General features: G+C 46.2%; 1 protein-coding gene across 6 annotated transcripts in view; it reads right to left on the bottom strand.

Annotated features, from left to right (window-relative positions):
* ARHGEF3 (Rho guanine nucleotide exchange factor 3) overlaps positions 1 to 20,235 on the bottom strand; it is a 260,452-nt gene that overhangs the window by 122,976 nt on the left and 117,241 nt on the right. For 5 of the 6 annotated variants that reach the window (XM_036331844.1, XM_036331841.1, XM_036331846.1 and 2 more), the window contains one exon: positions 3,328 to 3,390. In XM_036331844.1, the coding sequence (XP_036187737.1) occupies positions 3,328 to 3,390 (63 nt within the window). Of the gene's footprint in view, positions 1 to 3,327; positions 3,391 to 4,293; positions 4,330 to 20,235 lie in introns of those variants that run through there. The other variant, XM_036331849.1, reaches the window with a different exon arrangement.

Raw genomic sequence — 20,235 nt, 5'->3', positions numbered from 1 at the left:
TCATCACACAATTCATTTTTCACCAAGGGCTGGGGGTGAAGGGTGGGAGGATAGTTCTTTGGAGATACGTCACTGTGCCTTTAGACCAGTGGTTCTCAACCTTGGCTGCACATTAGAAGCACCTGGGAATCTTTTTAAAATCCTGATTTCTGGGCCTCATCCTCCAGAAATTCTGTTTTTTGTTACTAATGTTGTGGCCCAACCCCATAACAAAGAAACAGAATTTCCGGAGGATGAGGCCCAGAAATCAGGATTTTAAAAAAGATTCCCAAGTGATTCTAATGTGCAGCCAAGGTTGAGAACCACTGCTTTAGACCCTTCCAACCCCTTTTTAACATGGGGTCTTGGCTGGGCTCCAGGAGGCCCATGAAATCACATGTCAATCTTGTAAAACTTTCTGGAGCCCAGTGCTATTACCAGATTCCCAACGGAGTCTGTGATCCCCCAAACAATGGAGGACCCTGCTCTATAAAAATAAGCTCTTAGCTTATCCACTCCTATTTGGTCTTTAAGCCCAAGTTCTATAAGAGGTTGGAGAGAAGTGTAGAAAACTCTCAGGCAGCTATCAGAATCGTCATCTGAGGCTTTAAAAGCAAGCAAGATGTCAGTGGGAATGTCACTCCAACACCCTGAGGGGCTCTATGCACACCTTTGATATCTGTCCATTGATTTTCAGAGAGAGGGGGAAGAGAGAAGGAAAGACAGAGAGAAACATTGATGTGAGAGAAACATATTGATTGGTTGCCTCCTGCACGAGCCCTGACCAGGGCCCGGGCTGGGGAGGAGCCTGCAACCAAGGTGTATGCCCTTGACCGGAATCAAACCTGGGACCCTTCCGTCTGCAGGCCGGTGCTCTATCCACTGAGCCAAACCAGCTAGGGCTCTATGCATACTTTTTAATCCACGGGAGAAGATTTCATCTGTGTGAACATTTCCCAGTTTTATGTCACTGGTACATTTCTTTAAAAGGGTGAATGCCACATAAACTGGGGGGCTCACCATTTTTAATTTTTAAGATTCATCAGCAAGTAACTATTTACCAAGAGCTCACCGTGTGTGCAGCATTCAGCTGGGACTCAACAGAAGCCTGAGCATGGTCCCCAAAAGACTCCTTCCCCTCATCTAACAGCTTCTTGTTCAAAGCTATCTGGTGAATGTCTTTCCACTTATTAGTGGAATGAAAATCGAGAGTTACTAATATTACTTTCCCAAACCCTCGCATCCTCCAGTATGAGTCACCCATCGGAACCCACCTCTTTCTTATATGCTACTTTCCACGACACATAGAAACAGGCTCAAAACAGCCCTGTAGTCATGCTGTTAGTTAAGGGACTGTCACTCCACTGCGTATCCCCACTTAAAAGCCCCTTCACTCCATCATGCCTGTTTGCATCACAGAAAACTCTGTAAGAACTAAAAATAACTAAGAGAGCATTGCTCACACTGGCAAATAAATGTTGTCAGATCAGAACCCAATAATCCACGATCTATGAAGATTCAAAAAGAAAGCTCTTTACTTGCACAGAGCCTTCAAGGGCCATTTATTTATCAGAAGGTTAATTTATTGGACTCAGATATTTATTTAGACATTGTTGCCTTTATGGCAAAACGTTTTCTCAAAGGTGACCTCACCCCCCACTTCATTCAATTTCAACCCCTCTCTCCCGAGTGCCTGCGAGGTGCAAGGCACTGACAATCAGGACCACTTCCTCAACCTGTCACACATCCTGTCAATCTCCATGTGACAAGAACTGTCAGTAAACCTGCAAAACATCGGTTTTCATGTCCTCCAACGGCTTCTGGGATTCTTCCAACTTTTACAATTTTTATAATAATGTGACACTGTCTGGAGGGAACTCTGCCCAGGCTCTAGAATCTGTCTGTAAGATCCAGCAAAAATGCCAGGCAAATCAGAAAGGAGTGTGGCCACAGTTGAATCCCGAAGTATCAAAAAAAGTCTCTTTACTGTGACAAAACATGGTATGAGATGCTTAAAAGGAGAGAAAGAGGGAAAAAAATCACAATCTGTAATTGAAAATACTAATCTTTTCACACAAAAGAGATTAGAGGTTCTTTGCTAAAAAGCTACTAGAGACATGTTTTCCTAAAAAATAAATACAGTCGAGGAAAAATGAATGATGAGGCATGATCTTAGGAATGGCCTAGATTAAAGTCTTGCCTAAATGACTACACCTCCCTGGGCTTCTATTTCTTCATTGGCAAAGTGAGGGAACAGGCTAAGGGTGACTTAAATTCTGAAAGCCAATGAGTCTACTAATTTCCACAAAACTTAAAGCATTCAAACATAAAAAAGTTGCTGCTGATAGTGGAGGTTCCATAGACTTCACCTGTCAATAATAAAATAAGTAAAACCCAGAAGCACATCAGCTTTTTGTTTTGTTACCATGGCAACCTAGTAAACGGGTCCAGCTTCTTTAATAATAGCCTAAAGACAGAAACAAACACCATACAGTGAAATAAACATGTGCAAATACATTAATTAGACGACAGCTCAGGTTCACTCCATCATGGCTGTTTGCATCACAGAAAACTATAAGAACTAAAAATAACTAAGAGAGCATTACTCACACCAGCAAGTAAATGTTGTCAGATGAGAACCCAATAATCCACGTTCTATGAAGATTCAAAAAGAAAGCTTTTTTCCTCTACCATCACCAGCACTCAACTACCATGTCACTGAAATAGCTTTTGCAAACTTCTTTTAAAGTAAACACAGTCAGGCTAATTAGTATTAATATTTGGTGGGTGCCTAGTACATGCTAGGTAATGTGCATCATATTCTCACTTTTGTTTTATTTGATCCTCATAAAAATTCACCCCTGTTTTCCAGATGAGGACTCAGAAGTGAGGAAAGGTGTCACAAAGATAGTAAGACTCTTCATTGAAACCACCATCTGTTGAATCCAAAGCCCCTCACTCCGACAGCTGCTGGAGACTTCTGGCCTTTGGGTGCCAGCTGCCTGGGTTGGGTCAACTCGCTAACTTCTCCAAAGGGGGACAAACATCTAGTCCATCTTCTCGAACCGGCTTCTAAAATAGCACGGTGGCCTTTTCCTATATTCTACCCAGATGCACTGAGTTCATAACCCATGTTATGAGAGAAAAGATGAGTGGTGTACAAGTTGGCTTGCAAGTTTAAGTTGGCCACACAGCTTTCTCCAGTAAAATGAACCATTTTGTTTAAAAAGAATTTTCTCCCAGGTCACGACTTCCATAGTCAGATCCTAGAAGCCACGTAACGTGCACAGCATGTTAACAAATAGACTGAGAATGAAAGGTGTTCCCAGTGGGAAGTGCTGTACTTACACCAATGTCGAGACTACACAGGCTAACAGCATCTTCATCTTGGGCGCTCTGCTTCCGTTTTCGCTGCAAAACAAACAATAAAACAAAGTTCAGATGTAAACATGGATTATGGCTTTGATTAAGGAAAGAAAAAATATTCAATCAAGCAGCACATGCAATCCTTGTCATTTCTACCCTGCTCCCCAAAACCTTTAACGTAAACGAATAGTTCTAAGAAAGTATGGGAAACTATTACGCTCTAACAGTGATGGCGAACTTTTGAGCTCGGCATGTCAGCATTTTGAAAAACCCTAACTTAACTCTGGTGCCGTGTCACATATAGAAATTTTTTGATATTTGCAACCATAGTAAAACAAAGACTTATATTTTTGATATTTATTTTATATATTTAAATGCCATTTAACAAAGAAAAATCAACCAAAAAAATGAGTTTGCGTGTCACCTCTGACACACGTGTCAGAGGTTTGCCATCACTGCTCTAGAATAACTGCTTTATGTTATTATTTGTATTCATGCTGCTAAAATTTGTTTCTCTGTATTTTTCCCTCTAAATTTCTTCATATATCAAGGTTTAGAAATTTAGACACAAAGTTCATATTCTGACTAACACGAAAGAAAAAACTGGAGAGAAAATCTAATTCACTTAAAGACATTCCATTTTTAGAACTGCTTTGTACTAGGGTAATTTAAATTTGTTCTAAACCTCATCCAGGGCCCTGACGTAATTGCAGAACCAGAATGCTGGAACAAACCTTAGACACCGTCTCCAACCTTCCTCTTTTATAGATATAAACCCTGAGTTTCAGAAAAGTCATTACTTGAACTGAGGAAAATTGTATTTCCAATGAACTTATGACCAAAGAAGTCTGCCAGGTTAGCTGTAGAAAAATATATTTTCCACTTTATAAAAAGAACAGAAACTCAAATCTCCAAACCACAATAAAGGCTCATCCAAGATACACTCACCTCTCTTCTGCATCCCAGCTCAACCAACCAGGCAAGTACTGCTTGAGTCCCTCATCTGTGACTTACTAAGTCTCCCTCTCCGACTTGGCAGAAAGCTACCAATGGACCAGAATCACTGGCATGAAGTGATGGTGGAGTCAAGAGCCATCTGGAGCCTTCAGCCCCCAAAGAGGTCCACTCCTTCCTCCTCCTCTATCAGGCCCTGAGCGTGAACACTGGCAGAGGCTGGAAAGCAGCCAGAGTTGTCCTTGTCCTTCTTACTGTAGTTTTTCTATTATTTTTTCACTTCAGTTAAGGTTTGTTGCGCAGCCACTATGTGCCAAGACGTGCGCTTGTTCCTGGGAAGGCCAAGAACAGCAGCTCCCACGGTTAGGAATTTACATGCACCTAGCCCGAGGGACAGACTCTCATATGATTAACGATAATGCAGTAAGATCCCAACAGTCTAGGGAAAGTCACCTCACTTCTCTGAGTCACCCTTTCTCAACTCTAATAGGGGGGTTCCTATTCCCCTCAAGCAGGGGAATGATTCAGAGATCCAGTGCCGGGAGCCAGGACGCGAAATCAGCCGCTCTGCGATGGTGCACAGGCACCCGCATCAGCCAGCTGGCCAAGTGGTTCCTGGGAGCCAAATACACCACTTTGGAGGGAGCCTTGAGAAGATGCTGCTAGCCCTTGCCTTTTTTGAGGATGCGTCATGTTTGGGGAGGGTCCTGGCCCTCACTGATTCGTATCCAGTTACAATGAAAGTGGCATGGTGCAAGCAGTGAGGCCGACTCCCTGGCTTATACTTACATGGTGACTTGTGAGGCAAGAGGCAGTTACGGCCATAGGAGAGTTCCCCTCCACAGGTAAATAAACCAACAGGTCAGGGGCAATAAGCAATCTGCTCAAAGTTACACAGCTACAGAGTAACACTCTGAATCCAGGACTCTCATTCCTTGCAAAACCCTTCACATACATCGTTCAAAGCAAGTTTGGCAAATAGGTTAGGATTCATCCGCCATCTGGGATGTCTGGTAGCATCTGCCTGGAGGGTTGTACTGAGCAGCGTTACACAGCAGAGCAAATGGGAGAAGGCCGCCATCAGTTAGTACTGGGGTGCAGGAGCGGGGAACAGCCGTGCTGGTGCCCTGTGGCCCAGGACCACTCGGCCTTTCCTGAGTCCAGCCGCTCTTGCTGTGAGAGGCTACAGTATTATACCTGGGATCCTGGGAAATGCCAGGGATGTTGTTTGTGAAGTGGAAATGATGCCTACCAGTCAGGCAGTTGTAAGGCACATAGATGATTTGTGTAGGGTTCCTGGAAGGAATCCCGGCACAATAAGTGGTTATGGATTACCCACACTGTAAGCCACGCAGATGTGTGCAGCTCCCTAGCACTGTCAGGTTACAGAACTTTATGCTGCTGTCGTTCCATTCCTAGGGCTCAATGATGCTGTCAACTTGGCACATTAACAGCAGTAGCCTGTTACCCCAGGAGGAGTAACAGGAGAGGGGATAACGAGAGGCTCTTTTCCTCACAGGCACGCAGCCCTCTCCAGACCAACTCAACACACTACCCAGTGCTCAAACCCAGTCTTCTGAGTAGCCCTCACCCCAGACACTTCTGCCCAAGTGTCCGATCCAGAAGACAAATGCCCTCCAGGGGCCTTTTTCATTAAGCCATGGCCAGTTAATCTGGCATAGAATGATCTCCTTAAGAAACCCATAACTTTTATGCAATAAAAGCTGCATGGATTATGAAAGTGGATTTTTTTTCCGATTTCCATTACATAGGGTGGTGACTGGCCGCTGCCAGCAACAAAGAAGAAACCTGAAGTTTAAAACTCTGGCCCAAAGCATTACTTAGTCATTTGTCCACTCATTTTATGTTCACCAGGCACTTCTGATGTGCAGAGCCCTCCTCTGAGTCCTGGGCTATGAGCCAGGCATGATCCATGCCCACTAATTGGGAGTAAAAAGAAAAAAGAATAATTCGGTTGTGATCTCCACAGTGAATGAGTCAGAGGAGATGCTGAGATAGAGAGTAGCAGGGACACCCATTTCATAAAGACAGTTTAATTCAATGTTTTGTTTTATAGTTTTTGGTTGACTTTCTCATGAGATGGAAGCCCATGAAGGCAGGACTTGGTCTGTCATGGTTCTCTTTCCTAGAACCTGGTTCAGTGCCTGGTACATGGCTCACTCCCCCCAGAACAGTATTTCTTTATATATTTTTTAATACCCTGGGTCCTGCTTTCTTTGAGAAACTTGTCCTCGTCACCAATTACCCAACTCCAGAAAGGACACGGTGGAGGGAGTGGAGAGAAAAGGGCACCCCTTCCAACAGCCTGGCCAGCATAACCAACCCACGTGATGAAGAGCCCCATGCTGGTGCTGAACATCTCACCCAGGGACTTCGAAATCCCACCCCGGACTTTTCTAAAATATCGGGAAGCTCGTTCATGGCAATGATCTAAAGAACAGTTCCTGGAATAAATCACCAGCAGGAAACTTAAGCCCTGGAGACACGGACAAATGAGCATCTCCAAAAACAGAGGGTGTGGCTCTACTTTGAACTTCCCCAAAGCGATTGATTAATAATGATCATACTCGAACTGGTAAGAATGGCAGCGTTAGCCTGTTAAACACACACTAAATATTGACCACAGAACTAAATCCTTCCATGCATGATCTCGTTCGATCCTCATGGTCACTCCATGAGGTAGGGACAAGTATTGTATCCAGTTTACAGAGGAGGAGACAGAGGCTCAGAGAGGGGCTGGGACTTGCCCAACATTCTATAATTAGCAAGTGGCAGAGCCTGGATTCTAACCTAGATCTACCTGGCTTCAAGCTATGTGCGTCCCCACTGTTCTGTCCTGTCCCAGAGTCTGGGAGAGCGCGTCACACCTGCAGAGGAGGTCGAAGAAAGTACTGCACATCAGGAATTTTGGAGGAAACATCTTTATAACTCTATTCTACTAGAGAATTGGCCTTGAAGACAGTATACCTATCTGGACTGGATAACCTATACCATTCTGTGGTCCTGGGTAGGCTAGCGAATGAGCCATTTTACCTCCCCTGTGCACCGGACGCCATGCACAGCTGACCTGGGGGAGTTTCTGGGCAGGAAGGACCCTGTGTGTGAACCGTCTGCATTTACACACTTGGTCTCACAGGTTCTCAGCTAATTTGAGGAGCCACAGACCCACCCTGTTATTCCTGTCAAATTTATGAAGCCAGTGCACAGTCCACTCCCTTTCAACCATGGAAGCAAAGCGCCGTGGGTGAGCCCAACAACCGTGCCTTGGTCTGCGGCCTCCGATTTGAGCACATGACTTGAAACCCCAGTGTCCTGCGTGGCAGGTCAGTGAATAATTTCTGAATGAGTGACTAAAAGGATGAATAACGGAGGTCCGTGTTCTTGGGGTGACACCCTTCCTTTCCGCTAACCACCTGGCTGCCAAAATTAAATCAAAACCTCAAAAGCAAAGTCACTGAAGGCTGAAATTCTTCAACCTCAAATTTCCTTGGAGACTCAAAACCTGCAAGTTCAGGCTACACTTCTTGCTTTTCAAAATAAGAGAGAGCATTTTCCCTACCAGTGGGGGCATTTGTTTTCCTTAAAATACACAGACACGTGAAAAGAAATCACAGCTGTTCAGACATCGGTCCACGTGGGGCATTTGTAACTTCCACTGCTCCTGTGAGAGGGAAAGTCAGATCTGCTCAAGGGCGAGGCACCCATGGCCTGAGCAAGAGCATGGGACGCAGCCCTTGTGCTTTAGGAGCAAGGAATCCAAGACTGGTCATACCTCACTTGCAAGGAAACAGGCGGCTGAGTCCAGTCATAAATAAACTGAAAGGGCACCTGAGCCCTCTGTCTGAACCCGAGGTGCCTCGCTGGGGCAGGAAGGAAAGGCAGTCACAGAGGGGAATTTATGAAAACAAAGAAACATACTATCCGATTCCTTAGCCCTGTCGGTTACATATTCGATGGAGACAATTTCTAGAAATGTTTGGGTTCTGGGAAAACCCTCTCATGCTTCTCAAATCAAAAAACAACCAGGAAGAGGCCCCTTGTTACGTTGCAACCGAGCAAAGGCCTCTGTATACTCAGATGTGAGATCTGATGGAGACACAGGTACCTCTGGACGGACCAGGTGGACTCTCGGATTCATCACTGGTGCCTCCATCCTGCTGTCTCAACGTTAAGCCTCCACTTGTCTCCTTCCCAATCCACTTTTGTCACTGTCCCCGGGGCCACACAATGGCTGTCTCCTTTCAGGCGTGGCTACCTTCTGACGGCACAGGGCAGACGTCTAAATCTCATTAGTAAATGGTCCATGAACAACTGCTGTTGTTCTGGGTGAGGCTGTCTGAAGAAGCACTGACCCATATCTCTGCTGATCGATTTTCAGGAGAGCTGGCCCTGGTCCAAACCTGAATACCTTAACCTTCCTGGGCTCGGCTTCCATTCGGTCTAGATCCAAATCTTGGAGTCCTTTCATATTGTGTCTTAGAACCAAAGGAGAATCGCCAGGTGCCTCCCAGTACACAAGTGGAGGGACCAGGGCACCTGCAATGAGCCATGCAGTGTGCTCACAGTTGAGAGGACTGGTCCATGTAAGCTCCCCGTCAGCCCAGGGTAAGTAAGTATTACGTTCGTTTTACAGAGGACAATCAAGCTCAAAGGCTTTCCTGACTTGCTCAAGGTCACAAACTTAGTAAATGCCAAAGAGGGGATTTTTCTTTAGGCCCGGTTCCCAAGCCACTCATCTTTCTGCCATACAATGCTACTTCTCTTTTTATATTTTTTGAAACAATATGTGTTTTATGTAAATTAATATATTAAGCTAATATAAAATAAATTTAAATATCTGTTTAAAACAATGTGCTTGACAACAATATAAAAAGGCTCACAATGCATTTACTTACGTACTTCAAGGAAATTAAGAGCATAAATGAGACAGACCTGAGTCCAAAGTCCATTTGCTACTTGTTATGACCTTGAGCAAATTACACAGGTTCCATGTGTGTGGGATGTATGTGTCTATAAAACATTTCTATAAGCATTGGTTTCTCCATCATAGAGTTATTTCCAGGATTAAAGGAGATAAAATATTTAGAACAAGGCCAAGCAAATGGCAAAGATTAAAAAATAGTCATAATTATTGCTACTGTGGTATTACCATCTTTACCATTATCACTGCTGTGCTATTGTTAAGTGACTTTGAGAGGCAGGCAGGGTGGGTAACTGTAGATGAGGGGGTCCTATAGGAGACCTGGGGTGCAGCCTGACCCTCCTCTAACCCACGTCACACAGGGTTGGAAAGGGGTGCTCTCTGGATACCTTCAGTCATGTTTGCTGCGTGTTGCTCCCACTTCTTTCACAGAGACAGGGCAAATGCGAGGCCTGACCATCCTAAATGGCCGAGATTGAACCGGCTGGTGTCGGAACAGCCCTGTTATTTAATCAGAGGGCTTTTCTATTTAATAACCAAGTGGCCAGAGCAGCAAAGATGCACTGACGGAGAGAGTGCAGCACCCGACCCGACAGCAAATTGCCCTGATTAGTCATTTATAATTAATAAACTCAAACCAGATCGCAAACCCTTTTTGATTTATCTCTTTGCTGGCAAACAGCTTTGGTGGTTTCAGAGGCTTTGATGCCTTGCTTTTCATCAGTGCCTTCTTTGGGGAGAGATTAGCGAAAGCATTTTGTGTTCTTGTACTTGCCCTTACCTGGAACTTGACACGCTAAACTCACGTTTTGAGCAGGGTAAGGATCCACATTTTGTTTCTCTCCTGTCTGACGCTCCAGGGGTGAGCAGAGAATCGAGAGAGGGACCCTCTACTTCGTTTTTAATACACTGCTGGGGGAGGGAGGTTTCCTCCTATTTAAAAAATATCCTCTCTTTTCACAGCATCCAGGAGCACTGTCCTTTTCTAGATTTTTCAAGGTGCTCACCGGGTAGAGAACCTGGAAATCATGGTGCTCTCTGAACTATTGGTAAAAAATCTTAACTAACAAAATAGGCGGTTTTGCACTCAGATGTCATTAACTGTGGTTTGAAGGTGCGAGGTGGGCCCTAACCTCAGACTTGGTGGGCTCCAATGCTAGTTATGCTATTTATTTGGTGTAGAACCTTAAGCACATCACTTCACCTTTGGAACCTGTTTCCTCATCTGTAAAATGGGAACACAAAGGTTACTGTGAGAGTTGAATGGATGGATGTGGGAAAGGGCTCAGCACAATGCCTGGCGCACAGTAACCACTCAGGTACCCACGATTAGTGGTAGCAGCAACAGCAGCAGTAACGGCACGCGAGAGCAGCCACCAGAGGGGAAAACCATGGGGCAAATATTTAACGTGTGTAAAGTCTGCCCATGAACTTCACTCTGGCCAGCCAGGAAAAGCCCCAGATATTGATTTTGGCCATAGCTGGTTTGGAAGCAGAGATGAGTTCTTCTTGGTCAAGGAGAGGTCTTCCCCGTCTGTGGGAAGGAAAACATATCCCACCAGGCAAGTGGGAGGAGGAGCAGGCCCAGCCCAGCCCCCAGAGCCACCACCAGCCTTGACAGCCAACAGCCAGAGCCACTGTCATTTCACAAACATTTACAGACCGCTCTTCCCTCCAAAACACTCAAGGCCAAGGAGCAGGAAGAAGGCAGAAAACCTGTCTACTCAGGGCAGATGGCTGGTAGGTATATTTTCCAGAAAGACTGTTCTAGAAAAACTTCCTGATGGGCACCAACCTAAAATGGTATAAGGGGTTCACAGTCACAAGTATTTTCAATAATGGGATATGCAAAAGCACAAAACCAAATTAACCAGAGCGCTTTTTCTCTAGGCCTCTAATAATTGCAATTATTTTTTTCTACTGGGTCTCAGGCACACTGAATTAGATGAATCACAACCTTGGTTCATAAAACATTATTAATACTGGTGCTTCCCTGTCCCTCTTTTATTTGTTTATTCATTTTTTTTAAAACAACATCATGAACTCCTATTTAAAAAAAAATATTCCCAATCAGCAAAAATATTATCCATATAGTTTAAGGAATGCCCAAATAATTTCTTAATTTCTAGAGAATTACTCCATGGAACCAATCAACTTAGATGATTCAACTGCACAATTCAGATTCAAATGTGATTATACTGGGAACCAGAGTTTTTAAAAATATATTTTTATTGATTTCAAAGAGGAAGGAGAGGGAGAGAGAAATAGAAACATCAATGATGAAAGAGAATCACTGATAGGCTGCCTCCTGCACTTCCCCACTGGGGATCAAACCTGAAACCCAGGCATATGTCCTGACCGGGAATTGAACCCCGACCTCCTGGTTCATAGGTCGATGCTTAACCACTGAGCCACACTGACTGGGCTGGGAACCTGATTTTACAAGGAGAGTTCTCAGTTCTTCACGCATTTGTGTTCCTGCCTTTTTCTATCTTGAAAGACTGCAGAGCCTTAGCCACAGCCTGAAAAACAGTATTCTCCCATTACTCTAGATAATTTTTTTAAATTCATGCTATGAATCTAATCAAGAAGAATCATCTAATAAACCCACATTAGGAAAACTGTACAACATAACTGGCCTCTACTCTTCAAAACGGTCAAAATCAAGAAACACTAAGAAAGCCTAGAAAACTGTTCCAGATAAAGAGAAATGACAATAAATGCAGCACATGATCCTGAACTGGATTCTGGTCCAGCAAAAACAACAGCTATAAAATACATTACTGCGACAATGGTGAATCTAAAAAATAAATGGTGGATGACTTAATATGTCTTGTCCATGCTAAATGTCCTGCCTTTGATAGTGATACTGTGTGAGAGGATGCTCTGTTCTTAGGAAACACACACTGAGTTGAAGTATTTGGGGTTAAAGGAACATAATGTCTGCAACTCATTCTCAAATAGGAAAGAAAGTAATTTACATTGATATGCTAAATACACATATATGTATATACAGTCTACATATCTATACTAATAAAAGGGTAATATGCTAATCAGACTGGATCGACCAGACATCTTCCGATGTCCAACTTCCTTTCGGACAAAGCCATGGTGGCGGGGGCCGAGGTAGAGGTGGTTAGGGGCAATCAGGCCAGCAGGGGAGCAAGCAGTTAGGGGTGAGATCGGGCCAGCGAGGGGGAGCAAGCAGTTAGGGGCGAGATCAGGCTGTTGCGGGAGAGCAAGCAGTTAGGGGGCGATGAGGCTGGCAGGGAAGGGCAGTTAGGCAGCAATCAGGCAGGCAGGTGAGCAATTAGAAGCTAGTGGTCCCAGATTGTGAGGGGGACGTCAGATTGCTGGTTTAAACTGGCAGTCTGACATTCCCCCAAGGGGTCCCAGACTAGAGAGGGTGCAGGCCAGGCTGAGGGACGCTCCCCCCCACCCTGCACAAATTTCATGCACCGGGCCTCCAGTAAATATATAAAGAGACAGACATACAGGGAGACAAAGGGGAGAGGAGTGTATAAAGCAAATGGGACCAAATGTAAACAATCGGAGAATCTGGCTTTGGGATTCAGGAGTATCTTACTCTAGACTTGCAACTTTTCAAGTTTAAAATTATATTAAAACAATGTTGCCATGTTCTTGTTTCTCTTCAGAGAGAATAAGCCTTTTGCCTTTAAAAAATAAACAAATAACGCTGCCAAAGTAAAACAAAATGAATTTACAAATAACCTATACATCCCCTTCCTGTCCTGAAAAAAAGAAACGTTGTAAACAGCTCCATGCCCATCCGTTCCTCTTCAGGGCATCGATCTGCACTCAAGGCCGGGGGCACCAGGCCCTCCGTGCATGGCCTGCCTTGCCTGCCTGCCTGCCTACCGAGGGCTCAGCTCCGTGAACTGCCAACCCTCCGTGCCCACGACCCAGTGCTCCTGCAAGACAGCGAGTCCGCCCCGGCACTGCAGCAGAATTTGGTTGGTAGTAATTGGAGCACGATTCCTTAGGCCCCAAATGAATATAATTTAAGGATCTGATCAAAAACTGGGCTCTCTCTCTCAAATAAAACTGGAAACTCTCACCACAGGCTGTCTACCTATACAGACGTTCCTCTCTCTCAGATACAAAGGGACAACCATAAGCAAAATAACTGTGTAATCATGAATACCCTTCTCCTTAAAACCATGTACTTGAATATACCAACAATGTCTCTTCATTGTAGCTCCTCACAGCGTTGCCTCTGGAGGCGATTCCGGAGACGCCGCGGCCTGTCCATGTGACAAAGACCCCTCTCCCTGTGCAGCCCGAGCTCGTTAGCACAGAGGCGGCCAGAGTTTTCCAAGCGGTAGACCCGTCTAACTTAAATAACACTCTTGGCAACAGTCTGCAGGGAAGCCACCAGAACAGTAATGTGAAAGCCTGTTGCCATTTGGTGCGGTGTCTGGAAAGACGTCAACTGTGATTAGAGGGACATTTTCCTTCTGCAGCTGCCTTTGAAAGTGGAGGAGGGCCTCCCCACAACCCCAGGTTACAGGAGGGGGCAAAGGGCCCCCGAACGCCGGGGACATGCAGGTATTCGGCACCTCCCTTCTTTAGCAGCACTGTCATGTCCTGTCAAGGTCTGAGTAAAAAGCAAAAGTTGTGGTGAGCCACAAATGGCTGCTGGGAGGGGAAAGGACTTTGCGCTGAATTTTCTAATCCTGATTTTTGCTTCAAAGCCCATCCCGATCGCTTTTATCCTGGAGTCTGAAACCGAGGGTCTGGCTTTTGCAGAATCGAAGCCTATTTATCCAGCATTTAATTCATCTCCCAGGAAATCAGTGTTTTGCTAAGAATGGAAGTCTCTCGTGTCCAGAATTGCCCTGGACGTTTCTAAGGCCTAGCCCAGCAGAGAGAACAAAATCAACAAATGTTTGTTGACTGATACATATGGACAGAATAACCCTCCTACCCCCAAATGGCAAGTATAATGCTGCCGAATTTCTTTTCAGGAAGACTAAAACACCAAGACATGTCAACCATAAAATTTTCATATTTTATGCTGGAGCCGACAATATTGATGAATTCTGACAATAAAAGCCCAGGAACAACAGACATTCTAGGCACAGACTCTAAGCTGAAGACAAGAAACCCTCTCCCCATTAGAACATCAGTTCTGCTTTGAAACTGCTCATGGGACTCAGGTCGAAACAGAAGCTCCATCTGCAGAAGCGCCTTTTTAATCTCCCTAAGTTTGGATGTTAACCTTTTTGACTGGGCACCCCTCAGGTAGAGAACACAGGTAGTCATAGGTGGGTACAGGGGATTGTGCAGGTAGCATTTGGGTGAGGCTAAGGGACATGAGTGGGAGAGTCTGCTACCAAAGGATTTACCCAGCCTCAGATCACATAATAAGGAAGTTATTACGTTTTTAATTCACTGTCCAGCTGGAAGGAGAAAAGCTCAGATGGGGGCTACCTCACCTTTAACACCCACCTAATGCTTACCAACCTCAATCTTTCTCTTCTGGGTGAAACAGCATCTTCTAGAATCTAGTTACACCGTTTCGTGTGTTATTTATTTATCTTCATAGCTGTAGTCTATGTATGGCAAGCATATTGGTTTTGTTGATCATGATAATATAAACTTTCCATTGAAGATAAATATAAAAACTGTTTTGTCGAAAATGTCAAGTATTTTTCTGTGTGGCTATAGTAAAAGGTGATTCACAAATGAGTGAAGTTTAGGAAATACTTTCTTTGTGGAAATTCAGTCCCATGACTGTCACACAAAGTAACCGGCCCATGCATGTTTGCTGCTCATGACAAAGACAGACAAAGCAGTGCTCTGGTCCCCTCTCCCCTGGGAGCACTGCAGAGCGCCTCCTCCTCTCCCCATCCTCTCTAGAGAGGATTTGTGGCCCTGTCTGCCCAGTCATGGATTAAAAATGAAATTCGTATCTAATAGGTCTAACTTTAGCCACAGGAAATGGGAGCGCTTGTGGGACCCAGAGAGTCAGCCAGGCTTTGTTTGAGGATGGGCACGTTATCTTTACTGGGCACGTTTTCCCTTTTGGGGAGGGGAGGGCGTGGAGGATTGGGTTTGGGGAGTGAGCGGGAAGCGAGGTCCACTGGATCGGTTTCCTGGTCGGCTCTGTGGGAGACTTCTCCGCCTCTGCTGTCACAGTCCTGTCTCTCAGAGCTATACGACATCTCATAAGGGTCTATAAAAGACTAGAGGCCCGGTGCACGAAATTTGTGCACTGGCGGGGGTGGGGGGGAGGTCTCTCAGCCGGATTGTGAGAGGGTGCAGGCCAGCCTGAGGGGCCCCACCAGTGCACGATTGGGACCAGGGCGGGAGGTTGGCCAGCTGGGGAGGGACTGTGGGAGGGCTCCCAGGGCATGTCTCGCCTGTCTCGCTCAGTCCCCATGGGCCGGACTCCAGCAGCAAGCTAACCTACCGGTTGGAGCGTTTGCCCCCTGGTGGTCAGTGCACGACATAGCGAGTGGTTGAGTGGCCTTACTATATCATTAGCATATTATGCTTTGATTGGTTGAATGGATGACCAGACAACCGGACACTTAGCATATTAGGCTTTTATTATATAGGATATTTGATGATGAGAACCACCCAAACAAAGAATTTAAAAGCCCTTTATTGTTGCAAACATATCTATGAAATGCTTCAGTTAAAAAAAAAAAGTTTCAGTCTAAGTAGTTTTTTTAAAAATATATTTGTATATTTTCTCTGGCTTGATTACAATGTACACAATGTGCAGAAATCTGTTCTATAAGTTTCTTTTTATCAGAAGTTGCCAGATCACAACTGATGTTCTCTCTCTCTTACCTGATGCATAAGTAGTAAAACAGAACAACTGGGGGACACTTACTAACAGGTTGTTATCTATTTTTTAAGGCCATCAAACTAGCTATGTGACTGTGGGCATTTCACTTTCCCTCTCTGGATCTCAGTTTCATTATCTATAAAATAAGGGCGCTGGTCCAGGTGACCTCTAAAGTTTCCTTCCAATATTGTCTGCCTGTATGAAAATGTGCGGCCAAGGAGACTGCTGGGTTAGGGAGGAAAAGTGGAAATGAGAATGGTAGAGGTTGGAAAACACTTCCTAGAAGTAAATATGAGATTCTCGATTTGCCTCAAAGTCACATATTGCAACAATCCCATCCCTAGGTGATACTTTTAAAACACAAGGTTGGTGCTCAGGTCCCAGCATGGCCCGGTGCACGGCACAAAGAAAGTGACCACAAATGTGTACTGAACGAATGGACAGAGGCACCTTCTCTGGATAACTTTTGAGGACTCAAGGTTAATGCCAGAAAGACCAATGGTCCATGACAGAGAACAGAAAATGCAAGGGATTGGGAGAAGAAAGAAAAGAGGTAAAAAGGAGAGTGAGCAAGGGAGAGAGTACATACATACATACGTACACACAGTGGGGGCTTGTTATTCACAGTGGTTAAGTTCTATAAGTCTCCATGAGCAATAAGTTAGTGAATGCTGAACTACTGCTCCTAGAGGAAATACGGGGGTAAGTTCCTGCCACCCTCTGGTCACAATATTTCCATCAACCATTTCAAGACATGTGTCTGGTTGTGTGTGTGTTTATTTAATGTATATTTTTGATTCATTAACTTTTAACTCATGGCCCATAGCAAGTTATAGAACTTGTGCCAGAAGGCAGCCCATCTACCAGGTGTACTTGCTCTGTGAGGCACCCCGCAGCCTCCCGTGCCCAGGAACCGTGGGCAGCGTGGCAGCACTGCAGTCAGGGGCATTGTAAACAGTGCAGTTAACCAAAAACACAAAAATGAGAAGAGCATGGCACCGAACAGACCATGAAAAAGAAGATACTTGCTTACAGTATGAGAAGTGCAACAAGAAGGCAGTGTTGCCTGGTCAGCCCTCAGCTGGGAAGGTGCATGTCAGGTGACGCCAATGTTCACTGCTCTGTTCCTGTGCGTGAATGGCTGCAAAAGCGCTGTGAGTACTGATTTGGGGTTTACAAATAAATTTCCGTAAGTAGGCAAATACAGAATCTGTGAATCCTGAGGACTGACATATGCATGTATATTTATATGAGTGTGTGTGTGAGTGTGAGTGTGAGTGTGTGTGTGTGTGTGTGTGTGTGTGTGTGTACAATTCAGAACTTAGTATCTTATGCTCCAAGGTGGGGAGTGGGTGTAAGAGTGATGGTGGGGTAGGGGTTAAAAGAGCCAGATGCTATTTCACACCCACTGGATTGGCAACATTTAGAAGTGGGATAATTCTAGGGGCTGGAGAAATGGGGACTCTCATGCAGGGCTGGAGGGAGGGTCCAGGTGAGAGCGCAACCTGCCATCATCCAGCCAAGCTGAAGATGCATGTGCCTTGCTGCCCAGCACTCCACTTGCAGAGAGACACTCTAGGGCAGTGATGGCGAACCTATGACATGCGTGTCAGAGGTGACACGCGAACTCATTTTTTGGTTGATTTTTCTTTGTTAAATGGCATTTAAATATATAAAATAAATATCAAAAATATAAGTCTTTGTTTTACTATGGTTGAAAATATAAAAAAATTTCTATATGTGACACGGCACCAGAGTTAAGTTAGGGTTTTTCAAAATGCTGACACGCCAAGCTCAAAAGGTTCGCCATCACTGCTCTAGGGCAACTCCTGCATGTGGCTGGAGGTGGCGTGTGCATGGATGTTCAGGATGTTTCTAACAGCAAAGGACCGAAATAACAGATGTGTCTATTAGTGCAGAAATCGGGCACAGGGCATGCACTGACATTCCCACCAATCAAAACCGATCCATCCATCCAGCTTCCCCTGTCACACATACCTGCCCACACCATCTCGTCGCACTCAGACACATAAGGCGCACTCCTGCTCTGGCACTGCCGCTCATGCCTGCTCCCCGACGCACGCTGGGATAGCTGCATTTGCTGCCCGGCAGTTTCTTTTGATCCAACCAGAATTACAAGCACACAGGACCTCTTTGCCTCTAGACCAATAGTTCTCAAATTTTTTTTTTTTGTTTTAATTTCAGGACACCTCTATACTTTTAAAAGTCATTGCGCTCCAAGAGCTTTTGTTTATGTGATTTATATCAATATTTGCAGTATTAGAAAATAAAATTAAGAAATTAAAAAAAAATTTTTTTCCAAAAAGAATTGTTACTTCCTTTTTAAAAAAATCCTGACCTGAGGATGTGTGTGTGTGTGTGTGTGTGTGTTTATCAATTTAGAGAACAAAAGAGAGAGAGAGAAACACTAACTGGTTGCCTCCCATACATGTTCCGACCCAGGATCGAACTTGCAACCTGGGTATATGTCCTGCTCGGGAATCAAACCCGTGATGACACTCCAACCAACCAAGCCACACAGGCTAGGGCCATTATTACTTTTACTAGTGACCCAGTGCATGGATTCATGCACATTGAAAGGAAATTAATTAGAAGGTGGCCAGCAAGGCAGGACTGGGCAAGACGGGCCAGGCATGCCCTGGAGCCAACCTCCTTCAGTCCCTCCCCAGCATCTGCGGAGTGAGTGGGGTCCCTCTGGCAGGTGGGGTCCCTTGGCCTGGCCTGCAGGGATCAAGGGGTCCCAGAGAGCAAGAGGGCACTCTTGCAAAGTTGCTATCATACAGGATGTGGCACACAAATGCAAGTGTACAGTAAACCAGATTTGGGCTGATAGTGCCCCAGCAACAACATAACCCCCGGCCAAAGGTAGAATTGTGCGGGCCCCACGAGGAATCAGGCTCCTTCCTCTCTGGTTTCAGAGTGTGTCACCCGAGAACCACCACTGCCAAGTCACTGCAGCTCGGCAGCAAGCATCTGCCCCCTGGTGGTCAGTGCGCGTCATAGCAACCGGTTGGACAGGAGGAGGGACACTTAGCATATTAGCCTTTTATAGTATAGACTAGAGGCCCGGTGCACAAAAATTTGTGCACTCGGGGGGAAAGGGGGCTCCTCAGCCCGGCCTGTGCCCTCTCACAGTCTGGGACCCCTCGGGAGATAACGCCCTGCTGGCTTAGGCCTGCTCCCGGGTGGCAGAGGGCAGGCCCAATCCCTAGGTGCAGCCCCTGGTCGGGCTCAGAGCATGGCCGACTGGGGAGTTGGGGCGCCTTCCCCTGTCATGCACAGAGCAGGGCAGATTGGGAGGTTGCGATGCCACCCTCAGTCACGCTCAGGGTAGGGCCGATTGGGGGGTTGGGGCACCGCCCCCTGTCACACTCAAGGCAGGGTCGATGGGGAGGTTGCGGCGCCAACCCCTGTCACGCACAGAGCAGGGCCCATCAGGGGGGTTGGGGCTCCGTACCCTGTTATGCACAGAGCAGGGCCAATCAGGGGGTTGGGGCGCTGCCCCCTGTCACGCACAGAGCAGGGCCCATCAGGGGGTTGAGGAGCTCCCCCCTGTCACTCACAGAGTAGGGCCAATAGGGGAGTTGGGGCACCGCCCCCTGTCACACTCAGGGAAGGGCGGATCAGGGGGTTGGGGCGCCACCCTCTATCACCCACAGAGCAGGGCCGATCAGGGGGTTGGGGCGCCGCCACTGTCACACTCAGGGCAGGCCCGATGGGGAGGTTATGGCTCTACCCCATCACACACAGAGCAGGGCCCATGGGGGGTGGGGGGGTTGGGGCGCCGGACCCTGTCACACACAGAGCAGGGCCGATCAGGGGGTTGAGGCGCCGCTCCCTGTCACACACAGAGCTGCAGGGTGATCAGGGGGTTGGGGAGCTCCCCCCTATCAGGCACAGAGCAGGGCTGATCAGGGGGTTGGGGCACCTTCTCCTGTCATGAACAGAGCAGGGCAGATAGGGAGGTTATGGCCCCGCCCCCTGTCACACACAGAGCCACGGGGCGATCAGGGGGTTTGGGCGCTGCCCCCTGTGACGCTGATCCCGGTGCCAGGAGGCCTCTCGGCTCCGCTGATCCCGGTGCTGGGAGACATATTACCCTTTTACTATATAGGATAGAGGCCTGGTGCATGGGTGGGGCTGGCTGGTTTGT

This window comes from Myotis myotis, unplaced genomic scaffold, assembly GCF_014108235.1.
Source record: "Myotis myotis isolate mMyoMyo1 unplaced genomic scaffold, mMyoMyo1.p scaffold_m19_p_13, whole genome shotgun sequence".
NCBI classification, from domain to species: Eukaryota; Metazoa; Chordata; class Mammalia; order Chiroptera; family Vespertilionidae; genus Myotis; species Myotis myotis.
The sequence above is the reverse complement of the archived record's forward strand: the minus strand, read 5'-3'. Positions and strand labels throughout refer to the sequence as shown.